Source organism: Epinephelus fuscoguttatus, linkage group LG16 (genome assembly GCF_011397635.1).
Source record: "Epinephelus fuscoguttatus linkage group LG16, E.fuscoguttatus.final_Chr_v1".
In the NCBI taxonomy this organism is placed as follows: domain Eukaryota; kingdom Metazoa; phylum Chordata; class Actinopteri; order Perciformes; family Serranidae; genus Epinephelus; species Epinephelus fuscoguttatus.
In genome coordinates, this window is record NC_064767.1 from 21,783,436 (window position 1) to 21,803,548 (window position 20,113).

Below are 20,113 nucleotides of genomic sequence, written 5' to 3' on the forward strand. Positions count from 1 at the left end.
CCTCTGTGGAAAATTTGGCTCCCAGCAAAAACCTTCTCCAACAATGAACACTGGAGGAATCTTATGCAGGAATTCACGCTTGGCACTGGGTTTCAGCTGGTTGCAATCTGCAACCCTCACTGCTAGATGCCACTAAATCCTACACACTGCTCTTTTAAGATTTAACATTTATTTTATTCTCAAATATTACATAATATATAAATGAATGTAAGGGCCTTGCTTGCAGAAAAAGGAAAATATTATGTTAAACTGCTGGTGGCATGAGGGAGAGCACAAAGCTCCAAAGCTACCATCCTATCAGCAGCCTGTGAAATATGGAAGCACTCTTCAGTGTATTTCATGTGGATAGCTGATTCTCAAATGTGAAAACCCTATTCACCATAACTACAGAATACAATGAATAAATTCACACATCCTACTCTGAAACCATCTCTGTCGCCTATCCATAGTCTCAGGTGCTGGTAGCACATCTATGTGAAGACAATGGAGACTTTGAAGTCTCGCAGAACTTTCATGTCTGATCATCGGCTTGTAGATGTGCATTAAGGCTGACTTGGATCTCACAGCTGTGGCCATGAGGCTTTTCTCACAACAGAAGATGCATCCTCACTGCTGGAACACCTGGCCCATGAAATACGGAATCACACTAGCCCATTGTTTGGGACTGCACTAAAAGACAATGGTCTGAAAATAAACCATACACAAATAATTCAACCAATTACAAGGGTTTGTCCAACAATATCTAGTCCTACAAGTGCTCATAATGATGGAAAGAGTAAATAGATACAGATATGTGGACCTGTAAGCTGCTGTTTCCAAGATCAAGAGTGAACTGTGAAGCTCAATGTTTCAGGCAAAAAAGTCCTTGTATGCTGAAAATCCTCACATTGATGAATTTAAAGCTCTAGAGAAAGTGAGCAAGTAGGCCTTGAGTTTAGATTGTATTGTCAGATGAATCTTATTTGCTTGTTTACTGCATTTTTTAAAAAAGTTTTTATTGAGCAGAACTGTGTCATTATTACACTGTCATAAAAAGTCAGGGTGATGCACAGTAGAGATAATTGCATTTTCAGCCGTGGAAATTTTCCATTGACAGGAGTGAAATGAGTGCTGAGACACCTTATCAAGACATATTGAGGGACACTAACTTACCTGGAGCTGTCCATGATGCTGTGCAGGCGATGGGCGATGGTGAGGACTGTGCAGTGTGAAAACTCTTTGCGGATGGTATTCTGAATCAGGTCGTCTGTCTCCAGGTCAACAGCTGCTGTGGCCTCATCCAGGATTAAGATGCGTGACTTCCTCATCAGTGCTCGGGCCAGACACAGCAGTTGCCTCTGCCCAACACTGAGAAGATAGAGACACGCAAGTAAAAAGTGTATGTGGAGCACACAGAGAAGAATTTAGAGCACAAATGGACACTCATTTTTGATTTGAATTGACTGAAATGATTCCTGTATCCAAGGGGCAAAGGGTAATTACGGAAGCAATGAATGCTAAATACAGTAGAAAACAATTGAAGTAATAGAGTCTACATGGATGCGATGTGAATGAGATTTATTTGCTTTTCGAGCCCGGTCTCCAACGAAAAAAGCAACCAACGAACCCAGTCTCCAACGAAAAAGGTGTACTTAAATGTCGGCATGATACGCTGCTGGTTGCCAGTATAGTTCAAAGGCGTCTGCCGGCGTCAAGGTGAAACGCGGTGGTACAAGGACGAACGTTAAGGTGTCAAAGGTCCAAGTGGGGCGGGAGGGAGGAAAGGTGGATGGGTCCAACAAACCACGACTTTCAACCAACAGAGCGGTGTTTGTGTCCTGTAAGATTCTAAAGCCAAACCCTGTTCGTTTTTTCCTAAAACTACCTACATGTTTTCGTTGCCTATAGCCAGCCATGTGTGTTTGTTGTTGAAGGAAAGAAAAACGTCAACTTAAGTTTATTTTGAGAGAGACTGTGTGTAAATGTTAAATTTCCTGTGAAAACATAAGTGTTCCTTGAAAGAAGACAATGCATGTAACAGGCAGAACTTAAAGGGAAATTTCGGTTTATTTCAACCTGTCTCCTATCGTCCTAAATTTGTTTAAAGTGACTAGTGACATACAGATAATAGTTAGCATGTTAGCCGTTAGCCTAGATACAGCCGAAGCGTCAGACCTGTTTAAACGTAAGAGAACGGGCATCCCTTCAAGTGCAAAGTTAGTCCACTATAAACAAGCTTTTTTTCCACAAAGATCGCCTCATAAATGTCAGAGAACATATAGAAAACGACATGTAAACGTGTTATCTTACCTTACCGGTGTGCTGCCATGTTTGTTTACAATGTAGCTCTGCTTTCCAAAGCGCGGCCGAAATATCGCAAGAACAAGCAGCGATCTCATAGCGTGCCTGAACAAGCAGCAACAGCTGGAAGGCAAAAACGGGCGGTCGCCTGAACAGAGGAGGAGGAGAGAGCGAGGCGCAACAGGTAACGTTAGGGGATGAGAGAGGAGGAATGGCTGCCACAAGGCTTTAACTCTGGAGATTGGTGGTGTACCTGTGAATGCTGTGCCCCAGTGCCCACAGAAGAGGAATGCCTCTGTTGCAAGGAATGGGACCGGTTGCAGCCTTATTTTCAAGGTCTGGATGTGACCGAGGACGAGACACCTCCACCTGGAGTAACGTTAGTATCCAGCTGGGCTTAATTTAGAGCTGGCGAGATATATTTCGGCCGCGCTTTGGAAAGCAGAGCTAGAGGGATAAACAAACATGGCACCACACCGGTAAGGTAAGACAACACGTTTACATGTCGTTTTCTATATGTTCTCTGACATTTATCCTAACGATATGAGGCGGTCTTTGTGGAAAAAAAGCTTGTTTAGTGGACTAACTTTGCACTTGAAGGGATGCCCATTCTCCTACGTTTTAACAGGTCTGACGCTTCGGCTGTATCTAGGCTAATGGCTAACATGCTAACTACTATCTGTATGTCACTAGTCACTTGAACCAAATTTAGGACGACAGGAGATGGGTTGAAATAAACCGAAATTTCCCTTTAACACGGTGGCCCAGAATGTCAACAACCAATGCACCCAGGGTACCTTGCATGTCATATGTGAATGTGGGAACCCAAAGTCAATATGTGCCGAGGTCGGAGTGAGAACGTGTTGCCAATGAAGATGTCTTGACCTGCTCCATGCTCCTGTGATGAAGCTTCGCACAACTCCAACCTATTTTCAGAGCAACAGCAAGTAATTTCTTAGGGTCGCTCAGGACTCAACAGGCTTCCTGAGTGGTGCTGTAATTTGTAGTATGTCTGAAAATGTTTCTGCTCCATCTGCCATCAATTGCTCTTTGTGAGGATGAAGTGTTGTAGAGGACAACTGCATTGCACTCAGGACGAATTGTGGCAGACTTATACGTATATTATTATATCTTTTCTTTTCATACAGCGAGTGAGCAAACTCTGACAGGTTGTGCATGAAGTGTCCCGATACTCTACTAGCAGCAACAACATGTAGGAAGCTTTTAAAACCCTGAGCCAGCGTAGGCACCGGCTTGCTGTTGCTCTGGAAACAAGTTGGAGGTGCGCAAAGCTTTGCCAAAATAGAACTAGGGTGAGCAGTTTTTTTCAAACACGCAAAACATGTTGCTGGGCCTATTCACTGACGCATGAAGCAGGTTCGGACAGTTTTATTTGGAGAAACTGAAATCTGAGGTTTGTTAGCTCTCTCTGTCACGTTATATCCACTTATAAGATAGAGGAGTACAAATCAACATCTACAGCAAACTTTGCATCAAGTCCATTCTGTGCCATTTACCTGTGTGTTGTCTGTCTGTGTGTATTTTTATGAGCCAACTGAGAGTAACTTGGTTTGTACTCAGAGGAAAAAATAATTGTCAGAAGCCCTCATTTGGTGTATCCCTAATGATTTTTTACCCGCTACCATGACTAAGATGAGCAGTTATGGATAATGAATAAATTAATGAATCATCGTTTCTAATGTGGAAGAGTAAAATCTAATTTCATGGCCCACCTGAGGTTCTCTCCCCCCTCTGCGACTTCATGTTGTAGTCCTTCCTGCAGCCCTGCTACGTAGTCCTTCAGATGGGAGAGCTCCAAAACCCGCCAGATCTCCTCGTCGCTGAATTTGTCAAATGGGTCCAGGTTCATCCTCAGGGTCCCGGAGAACAACACTGGGTCCTACACCCACGTGGTCGGATACGTCAGTGCACCAATAAAAACTGAATGCTATTCTTGGCTTTGAGTTGTTGTTGTTGTGTGTACCTGTGGTATGATTGTGAGCCTGTTTCTGAGGTCGTGCAGGCCGATTGCGGAAATATCAACACCATCAATGAGGATGCGACCTTCGGCGGCTTCAATAATTCTAAACAGGCAGTTGGTCAGACTTGATTTCCCAGCTCCTGTGCGACCCACGATACCAATCTGATTGCAAGAAGAGACAGCACAAAGGGTAAAACATTTCAGCTGATTTATCTTCTAAAAAAGGTTTTATAGTCTTAGTCACTGATGTGTTTCTGCAGGTAAACAGACTGTCTGTATAAAAACAAAAACTCAAAGTGATATTGTCATTTGAAGCTTTTTCACACAGATAAATGCACACCATCATAATGAAAGCTTTTAAACCAGCTGTCAGAATGCTGAATTGTGGTTAAAACTGAGATTAAATTCATATTCACAGAAACAGCAGCAGCATTTCTTTAGTGTGTCTGGCTGTAGCTGTAATTCCATCATAAAGCAAATCCATCAGTCTGAGACATGCTAGAGAGTGAAAGAAAAGAAGATACAACCTAAACTGTGTCTGAAGGATTAGTACTGTAAAGGCATTAGAGTTCCATAACATCAGAAGCTATGTTTTCTACCTGTCTGTGTTGTTGTCTGTACATGGCTTGTGCTGCAGCCCATGTGCATGCTGCATAATAGTAAAAGGCTGACTGATCAGAGATTCGAGATTCATAAACAGAACATCCAGGAATAAATGAACAGGTCATTAATGCTGCAAAAAAGCAACTGAGACCAGACTGGAGCAAACAAATCACTGATACTGCCTTGCAAAGATGAAAGGCACAAACTCAAAGGGGACTAGAAGAAACTCAGATGTTGGTCTCGTCAGCGTGAAGAAGCCGCAGCATAACATGCCCGTTTTAATCTGATGTCAGTTTATATCATTATATTTATATTGTTTTCAAAGACATATTTGATATAAATAGAGGCATACTAGCCAACTTCTACTGATCTATCTGTTCAGCAGTCCAATTAGGATTCACACTTTGATAAATCCTACAGGCTTGTTATACACACACACACACACACACACACACACACACACACACACACACACACAGACCTTCTCAGTGCTCTCGATGTCACAGGAGATTCCATGCAGCACCAGGTCTAATTCAGGTCTGTATCGGACCTTGTACTGGTCAAACTGTAGCCTTCCTGCCTCGGGCCATTTCTCTGGAGGCCGCTTGTCAGTTATCCACTTAGCCTGCAGAAACAAAGACACGCAGTGTAGCTGGGAAATTGAGATGCAGTTCTCTCATCTGTCTATTCCTGACCTAAATTATGAAAGCTCCAACTTATATGAGATGTAGACACGTTATAAGTCAAGGAAAACACACTTAACAACAAAATGATAGTGACACCACTGGAAGGAAAATAAAAGCTCTCGATTCAACAAACCTCGTTCTCAAGCTCGCTGTATTCGCTCACTCTCTCAACAGCAACGATATTTGTCTCCAGCTCTGATGTCATCCTCACCAGCCAATTGAGGGTCTGGGTCACCTGTAAAGTCCCGGTAGGAGATTATTATTGGCATATACATTCACATCATCATTATACTGCAGTGTGTGTGATGAGAGTGTGAGTCACTTACATTAAGTGCATAAGATATAGACATGCCAACTATGCCACTGTCCAGAGACTCCCTAGAAATGACGGCAAACAAGGCAGCAAAAAACACCACAAGGTTACCAAGAAACTCCAGACGGATGGCCAGCCACCTGCAGAGGGAACAAACACATACACGCAAATGTAAGGATATCACCATCAACCAACGCACTAAAAAGCTATAGAAAGATAACAAGCTTGGATTTGTTGATATTTTGATTGTCTGACCTGTTTGAGACTATCCATGGGTAGACACTCTTGAGGTTTTCATCAATGGTTGTTTCGTTGTGTTTGAGAAACCTGTCTTGATGGCCGTACGCTCTTATCACAGACAGACCGGACACTGTCTCACTAAAGTGTGAGTATATAGGAGAGCGGGACACAGAGTCCAGGCGACGTAGCTGCCTCGAAGTCGCCACATAGAAGCGCTGGGTGTAGAGAGGGCAAGAGAAATCAACAGAAAACGATGGTGGTTTACAAGCTCTTCTGTTGTCACAACTTAGATGCTCACACCTGACTCATGGGACATAATGTGCAATAATGAAATATTAAAGGAGTACTTCACCCACAGAAATGATGATTTGCATATCATTAACTCACACCGTGTTACATTGAATTATGGAAGAAGACTTTGTTTTTCTCACATGCCCCCGTTTAACAAAGAATCCAAAAACAGAGAAAATTCTTGAGTAATTGAAGTCATAGGGGTCCACGCTTGACAACAGCAAATTTATATCAAATCAGCTGTTTATAAACTCTCACACAACTCATGCAGTATAATCCAAGTCTCATTTATCAAGTTGTGTACTGAGTACTTTCCAGACACATGCAGTCACGCTAAAACATTAGTATTTAAAATACTTGCATGTGAGCAACAGGCACAGGCATTCGATTAAGTTGAGTTGAGTTTTGAGTTAAAACGGACACAGTTGCCCAGGTGTGTCACTCATCCATGCGTGAGACATTTTTGAATTAGTGTTTTTCTTCACTAATTCAATGTAACATGGGTGGAGTAACTGATATACACATATTAATTTTGTGGGTGAAGAATTCCCTTGAAGAAAATATCGTGAACATAATTGTGAACATTCTCCATTAACCATGTACTCTTGATATCTTACACAAATACCTCAGATTTGACATATACAAACACAGGGCTGCACCCCACAAGTTGAAAAATTTGAATCATTAGTCAGAGACTGAGATTCTTTAAGTCCAGCATTCATTTTAGTTTTTGTTTCTTGTCAGTAAGTTTGCTGTGTACTTCTGGGGATGTTTGGGTCCCCAGATGTAGCTGCAGAGTGAGCACTCCTCACTTTCACGCGGCTTTCCATTACAGGTAGCTGGGGGCCCAGACCCAGGGTGAGTCTGAGTGAGATGCCTGGAGGAGGAGACGCTTTGCTCGGTCATGCTCCAAGATGACACTATATTCTGCCGTATGCTTAGAAGTGGTGGACTGACAGCTCACAGCAACTTTATACGATGTAGCCTCTGGGTTTTGTTTGATATCTAGTGTTTGTTGTAAACATAGTTAGCATGCATTAGCTCAGAGGGCTAACTAAGGTTGTTTACTATATTACATATACTGTCACCGTGAACGTCCTACTGAACCCTCTTCAATCTCTCAAACTCCTTATGGAAAAAACTAAATGAATAGTCGAATATTTGCACTGAACAGCCAAATCCAACATAATTCTGAGTAGGTACAGCCCTATACAAACATATCTGTAAGCATCCCTAACATAGTTATTATCCATACCGGTAACTTGTTTTTGGCACTTGGAACTTGTTTTTAACTTTCTTCTTGTGCTACCTTGGTCAACTCACCTGTACAAAGTAATAGACCAAGGCCAGAGGGAGGATGATGATGGTAAATAAAGGAGTCGCCAGACAGATGACAAACAGTGTCCCCAGCACGGCCAGCAGACACAGGAGCCAAGAACGGAAGGACTGTGGAATGGCTTCGTCCACTGTGAAAATGTCCTTTAGAACCAGTGATAGGAAAGTTAGTCTTTTTTATTTAAAAGCACCTTAATACAGTGTTTTCAGTTGACCCAGAACAGATTAAAAACCATCTAATCTCAGTGTTTTCCCCTTTTTCTCATTAACATCTGTGGGATTGCCATGCCTCCTGATGAGGACATATTCAAGTACACCTGAGAGAATTAGGGATTCATACAAAGAAGAGACATTAAATTAAGAGGGCTTCAAAATCACATCTTACGAGCAGATGTTCTTAGTTAAGTCCTTGTTCATCAGGAGTCTCTATGGCAATAATTGCTACAAGCTGAATTGGCACTGTGTTTGAAGAGTGAAAGTGCTTCAACTCCAAAGTCCAGCAGTTGCTCTAATATATGCCGCTATCAAACTGAGATGATTTTAAGCAGACTGTTTCAAGTAACCCATAAATTACTGGGTACGAATATGTATGCATCAAAACTTCAGAACAAAAGAAAGCAAAAGAGGACAGAATAAGATGAGGGAGAGTGAATATGAAAAAGGTAAATGACAAAACAATCCTACCTTTGCAAAGCGGTTGACCACCCTACCAATAGGTGTGGTGTCAAAGAATACCATGGGAACTCGCAGTATGTTGTTGAGCAGCCTTGAATGCAGGATATGTGACGCAGCGACCGAAGCGTTGGCCATGAGCAGGGTGCCAAGGAACACAAAGATGCCTGCAATGAAACACACGTTTCTCAAATACATAGCTGCACCTTCACACAGTGAAATCCATTTGTCCACAGTTGCTAAACTGAAGCACCGCATTAGTTCAGGCAGAACTCATCTCTTCTCATGTTTCAATTGTGCCTCTACAGCTGATAAGCAATAGAGGTTCCATCACCAAACTTCAAAAGAGGTAATTAACACTGAAGTACGAACAATCTTCTGAATAAACTTGAGCAGCTCTTTGGAGAGCACTTCAACAACAATTCTCAGCGTAGGGAGACAAGATAACAAGAAACATTATAGTGTCACATTATCCTCATTTCACCTTATACTTTACTTGTTACTTCTAGCATATACACTTAATATATTTCTGCATTCAGTTAACATTTGGCTTAGTCATTTGGACTACTGTCTACACAAGTTTTATTTATGTTTATATTTATTACAGATATTTAATGAGCATTGTTGGAGGGTGCCTGAAGCCTTAAATGTTCATTGCCAATGACTGCTTCGATGTAATTGTTGCACATATAATGACAATGATGAATCTGAACTTGAGACATATCAGCAGATGTGTCTTGTTTCAAGAGAGGTTGATAACTCTATTAACTCTCCAGCAGAAAGCAGCTGTACAAAGAAATGATACACTTGAGACATCCTTTGAGCAAGCTTCCTCGTGGTAAAGATCTGTTTTCATCATCGCAATGTTGAGAGGCTAACCTTCTGCTGCTCATAAAGGTCTTTGAGTATCACAGTACGGGTGCTTTTCACTCATTCATTAACATGTTATCAGCCTAAAAAGGATTGTTATTTAGCCAGTTATGGTTTAAGCTATTAAGCTATTCTTTTCAGGAACTAAACATGCTGAAACTTACATACAGCTGCTAATTCTTTTTGCAATATTGTTATATATTGTTCCCCCTAAACTTCAGTTAAATGCCCCGTCCCTTTTACTGGCCCGGTTTGGCTTCACATTTTGACAAATAAAGGCCTGTCTCAATTAGAGGCCTGAGGTGTGTCTCAAATCACATACTTCCGTTAGTGTACTGCTATGTAGTATACTGTGCGCACTATGTACTCATTGGTGTAGTGCGCAAATTTCGACAGGGTAGTGTTGTCTCAAACCAAACACGGACGTTGTGCACTCACTGGAAATGACATCTGCAAATTAGCTAGTTAGCAAACTAGCATTAGCATTTGCGGTACCAAATCATTACAGACTGCTAAATTCACCCAACAAACATACTGCTAGCTTATACCCGACAACAGTATAGTGGTGCTTAGTGCAAAAAACACGTGAATTTGTACAATGCAGCGACATTCACGGTCGCACAGCCCTCGGCCGCTATTTCCAGTTTGAAAAGTGGTCCCTCCCCTTCTACTATGTAGCCATGATGGCGACCATTGAGTGCGAGAAGTGTCCATAGTTCCACACTCAACTTTCTGACCGTTTTGAGTGCACCATCCGGGTACTCATAGTGCACTACATTTTTCCACACTTCTCAGTGTGAACGCACTTATGCACTGAAAATAGTAAGTATAAGTACAGAAGTACGTGATTTGAGACACAGCATTGGTCTGGATGCCAAGTAGTTCTTTATTTTAAAGAAGTTCTTTGGAGTTGTGGGCTACCTCAAATTATGTGTCCATTTCTCGATTACCCTGCAAATTATTCATATTCCTTTCGTCCATCAGGGTCCTCAGATCAAAAGAATCAAAACGGGTTTTCAAAAATGAATCCAAGTTGTGAGTATTGTTTTAACAGGGTAAAGTGGTGTGGTGTCCGTATGCCAGGTGCCGTAATCCTCAAGTGCCATTACTGTCTGTTGTGTCTAGTCAAATGTGTTAATTTTTGTCATGTTCATGTTTAGTGTTTCATGTTTTATGTCATGCCTTAGTTAGTTTCATGTTTAGTCCTTTGTTGTCTTGAGTACTTTTATGTTTAGTCACTCATATCTAGTCTTATCATGCACTTCCTGTTTTATTTTGGCACTCACCTTTTCCCTCTCGTTTCAGACCCTGCCTTCCTCCCTTTGTGTGATTTTCCCTCCATTGAGATTGTCAACCCCGCCCCTGATTGGTTTCACCTGTTTTCCCCTATCTCATGTTTCAATAGTCCTTGCCTCCCTTTGTCCTGTTGCCAGTTCGTTTGTCCAAGTCTGTGAGTATTGTCAAGCGTCCCAGTTTTCTAGCTGTCAAGTTTCAGTTTAGTTTGAGATAAAGTTTGATCCTCCCTGTGAGTGCTTTGTGTTGTTACTTTGATTTTCCTCCTTGAGAACAACTTTGTATTATTGAACCTTTTTGTTGGAATAAACACCTTTTTGTTATATCCACACCTGTCCTGGATTCGTGCGTTTGGGTCCACCACTGTAACTTTCACTCTGAATTGCTCTCTCAATTTATAATTGATATATATTTTCTAAAGCCTAATTTTTAAACAAGTAATATTCATACTGGTCTAAATAAACAATTTGAGTATACTTCCCAATCTTTGCTGAGCAATAGTTTTGTGTGAAAAGAATTAAAGGCCTGTCCCAAATATAGGCCTATTGATTTCAGTGATCTAAGCAAATAAAAGCCCAGGCTATTAATTGAAGTTTTACGGTATTAGTAGTCGTAGTGGTAGCAGTAGCAGTATATGTCGTCTTGTACCAAATATGTGTCAGATGTTACAAGTTATTAAATGTTAGTATTTCTGTGATCTGTTTGTTTTGTCACGTGTTGCATCTGAGATTTAATAAGACGTTGTTCTCCAACAAGAGATCAGAAATACCATTCTTCTGTGCCACCCAAATCCCCTCTTTTTTTGTCTGTACTGAGTTTACCTCAGTAACAAGTTTTGTGAAACATCACAGTAAGATGCTGATTCAAAAATTAATCAAAAAGGCTTGGCTCCAGCATCAGCCAGTCTTGTTTTGGATTCACCAACATGTACAGTACATCTGTGGGGATGTACTGTACTTATAAGATGAAGAGAGAGCAGACATTGTTCAGACAGAAATCAGCTCCCTTCAACATCTCCTGTGACAGAGAAGAAAAACTGATTTAGTCTGCTGTAGACATGGTCTCCAAAAGTGTGTATCTGCACAAGTCTATTGGAAAGGAAACCTGACACTTTGGCACAGCCTATTTCATTATTATTATGCCTGTCATCACTTCTTCAGTTCAAGCTCCTCTATTCTGATGTCCCCTGGTGTCAGTGCTATCATCTATCCTTCTTTTGTCCTGTTCACTGTATAAATTAGTATAAAAATCATCTGCACTTGAATAAGACAGCCAGGTCTGTTCATCCGGTCTCTGAGGAAAATTAGATTTAAATGGTATGAAAATTACTGTAAACTGCTGTAAGTGTTGTGGTTACAAAAGAGGTCATTTGTGCATTAGCATTTCAAAGCATTGAGATCAGTGGAAAAGTTCAACAAATGGGGAAATGCACTTATTTGCCTTTTTGCCGAGAGTTGAGGAAACTGATACCACTCTCTATGTCAGTGTGATAAGGCCCAGAAACACCAAACCAACATCAAAGAACTACTGGTGACGAAGGTTGACTGTTGAGTTGCCTCATGTTGCCTGTGTCTCGGCCAAAAAGTTGCACTTGAGCCAACGGCCAACTACCACAAACATTCTGCACTTGCCTGAGAAGAAATTCTAGATCTCTATACCAGCAGGAGGCGGTAGCCTGTATTCCTCATTCAAAGGGAAACTAGAATTGATTCAACATGCTAAATCAGCCAGAAAAACGCAGACATGGGCTGACTATTGCCAACGGTGCAGGACACACTGCAAAAACTAGGGCGACAGACACTCACCGATGGCCTGACCATGACCGAAAGCATATCGTTGACTTGGTTTGTCAGGGCCCTTAAATATAGTGCTGGAGGCAGGAGTCAATTAGCTTAGCTTAGCATATTATTATGAACATAAGATTAGACCCTACACTATTCCATAAGTGCGTCAAATATGACCTGTATCAGAATCAATGTGTTTCTATACTGATCATGTTTACTGAAGCTCTTAATATGATAGTCCCTGCTCAGTCTTCGTGTCTCCTCACTTTCCCATTGACTCCTCATGTGTGGTGTGACAAGCTCCTTTGAGAGCTCATCGAGGAAGAACCATCATGCATTGGTGAAGACATTCTTGAAATCAGGGTGCTGAGGTGTGAAAAACGTATAGGCATTCAGGGTGACGACATCAAGCATTTTGTACCACAGCACCATGGGCCACCTCTGTGTTTGACGCTTGCAGATGCAGGTGTCAACCATCTGGTCGATAGTGTCTACACCTCCTTTGGTCTTGTTGTAGAATGTGATTGCGTCTGTTTTTTTTCTTTCTGCTATTTTCATCCACCACTTTGTCATGGTGCATTGTGCTCAGAAGAACAACAGCCATTCCTTTCTTTCTCCCATAGCTGACCATGGTAAGGTTCCCTTTGAATCCAAATTCTGTGCTGAGCTCGGAAGCCTTCAACAGAGGAGGAATGTCTGATTTGTTTTGTCATAGAATCCTCACAATGGTGAGATCAGCCAAAGAGAAAGAGGTTTCAGATCCGCCGAGGTAACAAAGATCACCAAGACAACAATAGGTGTGGGAAATGCAATGTACCTGTGTGTAATGAAACAGGCAGTTTCACACACACACACATGCACACACATGCCTACACACATACAAAAAAAAAAGAATGCTGACATTTCTATATTGTTGTAATTTTGCTGTTGTTCAGTTATTTCAAAAAGATGTTCAAAATGTTAAAAAGGGAAAACTGAAAAATATTTCAAACATGAAATCATTCTTGTGTGAACCAAACTATAATACAAAACATAATACAAAGGATTATTCTTAAACAAAATGACAAATATAACATAAACACATTGATTCTGATATGGGCAGTTTCTGACCCACTAATGAAAACTGAGTAATAAAAAGGGAGTAATACAAAAACTACAATTTTTTAAAATGTATAAATGATAAGTTATCATAATATCATTACAAAGATATTATCAGAAAACAACCTCACCAGGTCATTTTTGACCCACTGATGCATCTAAGGGTTAATTGTTGCTGTCATTGTTTTCTTTTTTTTTTTTTTTTCTTGGACAGCTCCACTATATCTAATATGGTGTTTTATCAGAACAGAATTGCCTAAAAATCAAACACATGGATGCCTCATGTCTGCGGCGTATGGCAATTAAATCCAGATTTAATGGATATAGTGTTACATCCCTTATACAACTGTTATGTCAGTTGTCAGATGATGCTAGATGATGCTCACAGGTTTTTTTCCCCATCTCTACCATCCAGCTCATATGACATAAACACAGCAAAAGCTAAGCGTATTAACTCCTGGCTCTAGCTCCACAATTAAGACAAACTAGAATCCCTCCCTCGAGGTTGTATGCCTCTGCCAGCCCGTCAAGTTGCAGTTACAGTTTGCATCCACGACTGTGAATACTGTGGATGCTTTACACACATCTTCCCCCAAAAAGATCTATACAGTCACCACAGTTAAAGGTGGACACCCAAGATTAGTGTCACCAATTCAATATCTGCCCAAATGTTTCCCCCTCTATTCCTGAGATATGATGTTGAATAATGGCCAGAAAAGCGTTTCTACAGAACATTATGATGTCACAGTAAAGATAACCTTTGACCTTTTGGACCTAAAATGTCATCACGTCATTATTATACCATATTACACATTTGTGTGAAATATTGTCATAATTAACGTATGAACTCTTGAGTTATGAACAAAATCATGTTTTATGAGGTCACAGTGACCTTGAACTTTGACATTTGACCATCAAATTCTAGTCAGTTCATTCCTTATAGCCCAAGTTTTTTTATTTATTTAACCTTTATTTAACCAGGAAAAGACTCATTGAGATTAAAAATCTCTTTTACAAGAGTGTCCTGGCCAAGACAGGCAAGTGGATGTTTGTGCCAAATTTGAGGAAATTCCCTCAAGGCCTTCTTGAGATATTCTGTTCACAAGAATGAGATGGACGCAAGGTCACAGTGACCTCGACCTTTGACTACAAAATTCTAATAAGTTCATCCTTGAGTCTGAGAGGACGCTTGTGCCAAGTTTGAAGAAATTCTGTCGAGGTGTTCTTAAGAAACTGCTTTCAAAAGAATGTGGCGAATGAGGTCACAGTGACTTTGACCTTTCACCTTTAACCACCAAATTCTAATTGGTTCATCCTTGACTCAAGTGGATAGTTGTGCTAAATTTGGAAAAATTCCCTCACAGTGCTCTTGAGATATCATGTTAACAAGAATTAGACAGATGCAAAGTCATGGTGACCTTGACCTTTGACCACCAAATTCTGATCAGTTCATTGTTAGTCCATTGGGACGTTTGTGCCAAATTTGAAAAATTACCTCAAGGGCTTCTTGAAATACAATTAATTTTAGCTTTAAATCTAACTGCCGTGAATCTGAAAATATTAGCCACATAAAAAAGAAGACTGTAATGAGTTGAATTGTTCAGTTACCCTGAGCCACTCCCAGAGCGCCGAACACTCCCACCCTGGTGTCCCTCTTCCAGTTTGGATATGTCTTGTTGTAGTAGTCCACTGCATCATTGGTCCAGTCACTCAGCCACAGGTTCTGACCGATGAAAGCAATGTTCTGGGTGAAGTAAACCACGAAGACCATGACTGTATATCCCCAGCCCATGGCACGCAGGTACTGGAGGTACACCGAGAACTTCACCTGGATATAAGAGAGACAAAAGGCTCAGGAAAAAAAAGGTTCAGAGTTTTGTGTGATTTGTGCACCAGTTCCGATGACTTTACACCTGCTTCCTGACTGTCAAAAAGTCAATTTCTGATCTTCTGCAACATTATGAAACATCCAGACCTCTCAGGTCATCTGGGAAAGGCCTGCGTTGTGTCCTCAGAGTCAAAACTAAACAGGTAGAAGCAGCAGTCAGTTTTTATGCACCATATATGTAGAAAAAAGGTCTGCTTCAACTCTCAGTTCTTTTAAATCAAAACTGAAGACTTTTCTGTTTGCTGCTGCCTTTTATCTAATCAAATAATTATCTATCTCTAACGCTGCACTGTTGCATTTATTCTTGTATCTTTTACCTGTCTCAGTATATTTGACCTCATTTTTTATTTTTCTATTTTAGTGTTCTTTAATGACTGTTTCAATTGTATTTTAATGGCTTTTTGTATTTTCTTTTTTCTTATGTACTTCGTATCAATGTTTCATGTAGAGCACTTTAAATTACCTTGTTGCTAAAAGGTGCTTTATAATTAAACTTGCCTCGCTGAAAAAAAGAGTCAAGGTAGGTCAAGAACTTCTTACCCGTCCTGTTTCCATAGTTTCCTTCTCGATCAACCTCTGGCCTTTCTTTGATTCATCAGCATCCTCTGATTTTCTTATGGAGTTATTTTTTCTTAGTCTAACACTAGAAAAAAGACAAAAAAAAAAGATCACATAAGAAAACAGGATGAAAAGATACTTGGTGGGAGACTAAAATATTGATCTTGTATGAAGTGCACAGAAACAAGAAATACCAGATGAGACAATATTTTGGACACGAGATCTTGTGATAGTGGTGACTTTCTTACACGCCCTGTGAGGAGGGCACCCACATTAATCCTCACTCATTCACAAACATGCACAAACACAAGCTGTCTCTCTATTTTGTCGCCTACAACTTCATTGTACTCTAACCTGCCATTGCGCTGGCTGCGTCGGATACTGCTCTCTCTCTTCAGTGTAACAGAAACTGTGTCCTCCAAAGGAGAGTCAGGTTGAGTGTCCTCTCTTTCAGGTATGAGCTCCACGTCTGCAGTGTCCTGGCAACGATCTGAATAAATATGATCACATAGCATCGTGGTGTCTTACTAATCTTTAGCGCTTTATGTAGCTCATAATCACACAGTAAGACTTCAGATACAGTTTTAGGTTGTGCCACAGAAGTATTTTGTGTAGGTAACAACCAAGAGAGAGTGAAAATGGTGCAATCACCTGACTCTGAGTGGCTTCGATTGCTTTGCTCTTTGGCATATGTGTCTAGAAATTCAGAAAAAGCTCCTTTGCTGGCACGGAGGCTGCTGTAGGATCCAACCTCAGAAACCACTCCATCCACCAAGACCACTATTTCATCCACGTATGGCAGGAAACTCACTCCATGAGTCACCAGGATACGAGTCTGTACAGACAAAGACACATTTGACCTCAGTTGCGAAATCATAATTTATCTCAGGCAGTGAAAAATGAAAGTACATAGGGGCTGTGAAATGACTGAAAAGTCACAAAAATCACATTTTTATTATTTGTTTTCATACCTTTGGTTAAAAAAGATATTTGTATCCTGAACTGTCTGCTACCAATAGATGACCAAATTTGTTTATCAAAATGCTTCTTAAACATATCTTTCCTCTCTTATTGCAGCACACAAAAGCCTATGTCCTTGTATGTCCTAATGTCAACTGGCCTTCTCCCAGTACAAACAGGCACAATCTTTGTTTGCAGCTAATTTTTTAAACGTATCCACTTCACCTATCCTCAGCATCTACGGCTGTTTTTTGTACCTTATACTTAAAATCATTAATGGAGGCACTCTACTCAGCTTTTTTTCTGTACTCTACAGTTCCAAAAGCTTTTGGAAAATGAGCTTTTTACGTTAAAGGCCCCATCTGGTTAAAATAACTGACCTTTTATTGCCTTCTAACGTTCGATCTGTGACATCATTTGCTTTGTTTCAGAATGCCCTGAGCTCATATTTTGAGACTAATTGTACATGTTTGAAATCCTTATGTCCTTGGAAACTTTGTAGCCATAAAATAGTTGTGTTTATTTGTTTCATCTCAGTGTTGTTACTTTGTTTGTATTGTATGTATGATCCCCTCGAAAATGAGATGACCCTAAAATGGGGTTATTTTACATCAGTAAGTTTGCATGTAGTTCTTTTAACCTGAAGTACTGAAATTGCTCAGTGCATTGCTGAAGGCTCAGCACAGACCTTGTCTTTCAGTAGTCCATTGGGTCCAATCACTTCATCAAAGAGATGCTTTCCAACATGAGAGTCCACAGCAGACAAGGGGTCATCTAAGAGATAAATATCAGCCTGACTGTAAGCTGCTCGAGCCAAGCTCACACGCTGCTTCTGACCCCCTGAGAGGTTGATGCCCTGAGGACAGAGGAGAGGAGAGGAGAGGATTTTACAACATATATTCATCGATAAGAATACACTGACAGTACCTCTGATGGTATTTTCTTTGAAAATATGGGGAATTACTCAGCACAGGTTTTGTGTGCTTGGAGATCAACTGAGACAAATGTTCAATTATGATCGTGTTCTCGTTCTCACTGAACATTCAGAATGTGTTTACACAGCAAAAGCCGTACACGGCAACAAAACTCCCATGACAAATCCTCAAATCCTTGCATCTTACTTTCTCTCCAATCTCAGTGAGGTCACCCCCAGGCAGCAGCTCCAGGTCCGGACCCAGGGCGCAGGCCTTTACCACCTCCTGGAACCTCCTGTTCTCATCGGGAGAGCCAAACAGGATGTTATCCCTTAGAGTGGCATTTTGAATCCAGGCTTGCTGTGGCACGAAGGCAAGTGAACCCTGAAGAGAAGGACATCAAAAGTGAGGTACAGTTCCTTCTCACCTTGCTAGTTAGCTATTCCTTGTTTGTTAGTTCAACCTGTTCTTTGGCTGAATTACACCTTTGTACTACTTCCACATTGCATGTGGAGGAGCACAGAAAATTGCTCATAATAAACATTATCACAGTGACTCATGTAGGACATAAACTAGAATTACCACCTTGTGTATCACAATGCTGAACATCTGATCCGACAGCAAAGTTTGTCTTTGTTAGTCAATTACAAATTAGTAGTGAACAGACAGGACTGAGGGTCACGCAACAATTGCCACTTTGGGAAGGAAAAATCGTTGAAATCATACTGGCTAGACTTCACCTTGATATGCCAAATGTAACTATACTCTATACCACTTTTTGTGTCTAAGGCACACCAAAGGGCACGCCAGGCATGCTCAAGGCACACTTGTATTTATGTCTGTGCACAAAAGCTTCTATAATGTGTGTTATCACCCATGTCACAACGTAAAACAATAAAAATAAGAAAAAAGAAGACAGGTAGCTTTTGTGATACTGTCTACAGACAGTTCTTTTCTCTCTTTGCTGGTGCTTTATTGTTATTTACCCCATACAATAAAGCGATCCATTGTCCCACTCATGGCTTTCTCCTTTCAAATGTTATCATCCCTCACACTGGCTGCCAATCAGGGCTTTTGATGTGTCACACACTTAAAATTTCCATGCGTGGTGGCAACAAATAGGTTCCCTGTGAAAGTTTTTAAAATTAAATTAAATTACGTTTTTTAGCTAAAGTTTGCCTGTTTATAAGGAAATGGGTGCACACAACATTCTGATACAATCAATTAAACACTCATTCATAACTTTTTGTATAGGCCCAGTTAGATATTGAAATAATAAGTCATTGTTATCCCAAAATCCCACGGCACACCTGGATTGGCCTCATGGCACACCACTTGAGAACCACTGCTCTATACTAATATTAAGCCTGTCTCATACCTCATTCTCCTAAATGGGTCTGTTCCCACACCAGAGATAGAGGCTGAATAAGAGGCAGGAAGCAGTGTGGAGGATGATGGAGGAGAAGAGAGCTTTAATGGTAGTGTAATGAAGAACTGGAGAAAGAAGGAGGAGAAAGTGAGGCTAGACTGCAAATTAACTTTAATATGTCATATGCCAAATGTGGCTCAACTTGAATCCAGGCATTGGCTATTATTTCTTTCCTAAACCTAACTTAAAGATGAAAGGACTGAAATAGTGACATATTAGGCTACAAAGTGAATACCGTAAAAAGCCTAGTCCCAGTTAAATGCCTAGTCCTTTTAACTAGCCTGGTGTGGCTACACATTTTGACAAATAAAAGCCTGTGTCAATCAGATGCCTGGTCTGGTTGCCAAGCAGTTTTTTCTTTTATAGAAGTTCTTCGGATGTATAAAACCGGGTTGCTGGCTACCTCAGATTATGAGTCCATTCTTCGATTACCCTGTAAGTTATTCATATTCCTTTAGTCTGTAAGGGTCCTCAGATCAAAAGAACAAAAGGGTTTTCATAAAAATTAACAACAACATTAAACAAGTAATATTCATACTGGTTTAAATAAACAATTTGATTGTATTTCCCATCTTTGATAAGCAACAGTTTTGTGTGAAAGGAATTAAAGGCCTGTCCCAAATACAGGCCTGTTGATTTCAATTAATTACACAAGTAATAGCCTGGGCTACTAAATGAAGCTTTATGGCAATACAACTATTTTCTAGTCTTGTTTCACTGACTCCAGGAGCCCCTTGTGCCTTGCGCTTCTTTGCATCAAAGTCGAATTCTTTGTTTTGGGTTTCCAGTGATGGCAGACTTGTTCAACTGTGTGACTGTAGCCTCCCTCTTTCAGTCCCTCAACCACCTTCCTAAAAAGGTCAATATTTGTGCATATCCCAAAATCCAAGTCTTTCATAATATTAAAAAGTGGATGTG

The 20,113-nt window shown here is 40.6% G+C and overlaps 1 protein-coding gene across 1 annotated transcript in view; it reads right to left on the reverse strand.

Moving 5' to 3' along the window:
- Positions 1-20,113, reverse strand: part of abcc2 (ATP-binding cassette, sub-family C (CFTR/MRP), member 2) — a 45,536-nt gene that overhangs the window by 1,382 nt on the left and 24,041 nt on the right. Inside the window, exons 17-31 of the mRNA XM_049599659.1 lie at positions 17,974-18,150; positions 17,541-17,708; positions 16,544-16,727; positions 16,247-16,382; positions 15,875-15,977; positions 15,055-15,274; positions 8,414-8,568; positions 7,718-7,873; positions 6,119-6,318; positions 5,877-6,003; positions 5,684-5,785; positions 5,346-5,489; positions 4,265-4,423; positions 4,014-4,180; positions 1,153-1,347 (exon numbers count right to left, since the gene is read on the reverse strand). Coding sequence (XP_049455616.1) covers positions 1,153-1,347; positions 4,014-4,180; positions 4,265-4,423; positions 5,346-5,489; positions 5,684-5,785; positions 5,877-6,003; positions 6,119-6,318; positions 7,718-7,873; positions 8,414-8,568; positions 15,055-15,274; positions 15,875-15,977; positions 16,247-16,382; positions 16,544-16,727; positions 17,541-17,708; positions 17,974-18,150 — 2,393 coding nt within the window. The remainder of the gene's footprint in view (positions 1-1,152; positions 1,348-4,013; positions 4,181-4,264; positions 4,424-5,345; positions 5,490-5,683; positions 5,786-5,876; positions 6,004-6,118; positions 6,319-7,717; positions 7,874-8,413; positions 8,569-15,054; positions 15,275-15,874; positions 15,978-16,246; positions 16,383-16,543; positions 16,728-17,540; positions 17,709-17,973; positions 18,151-20,113) is intronic.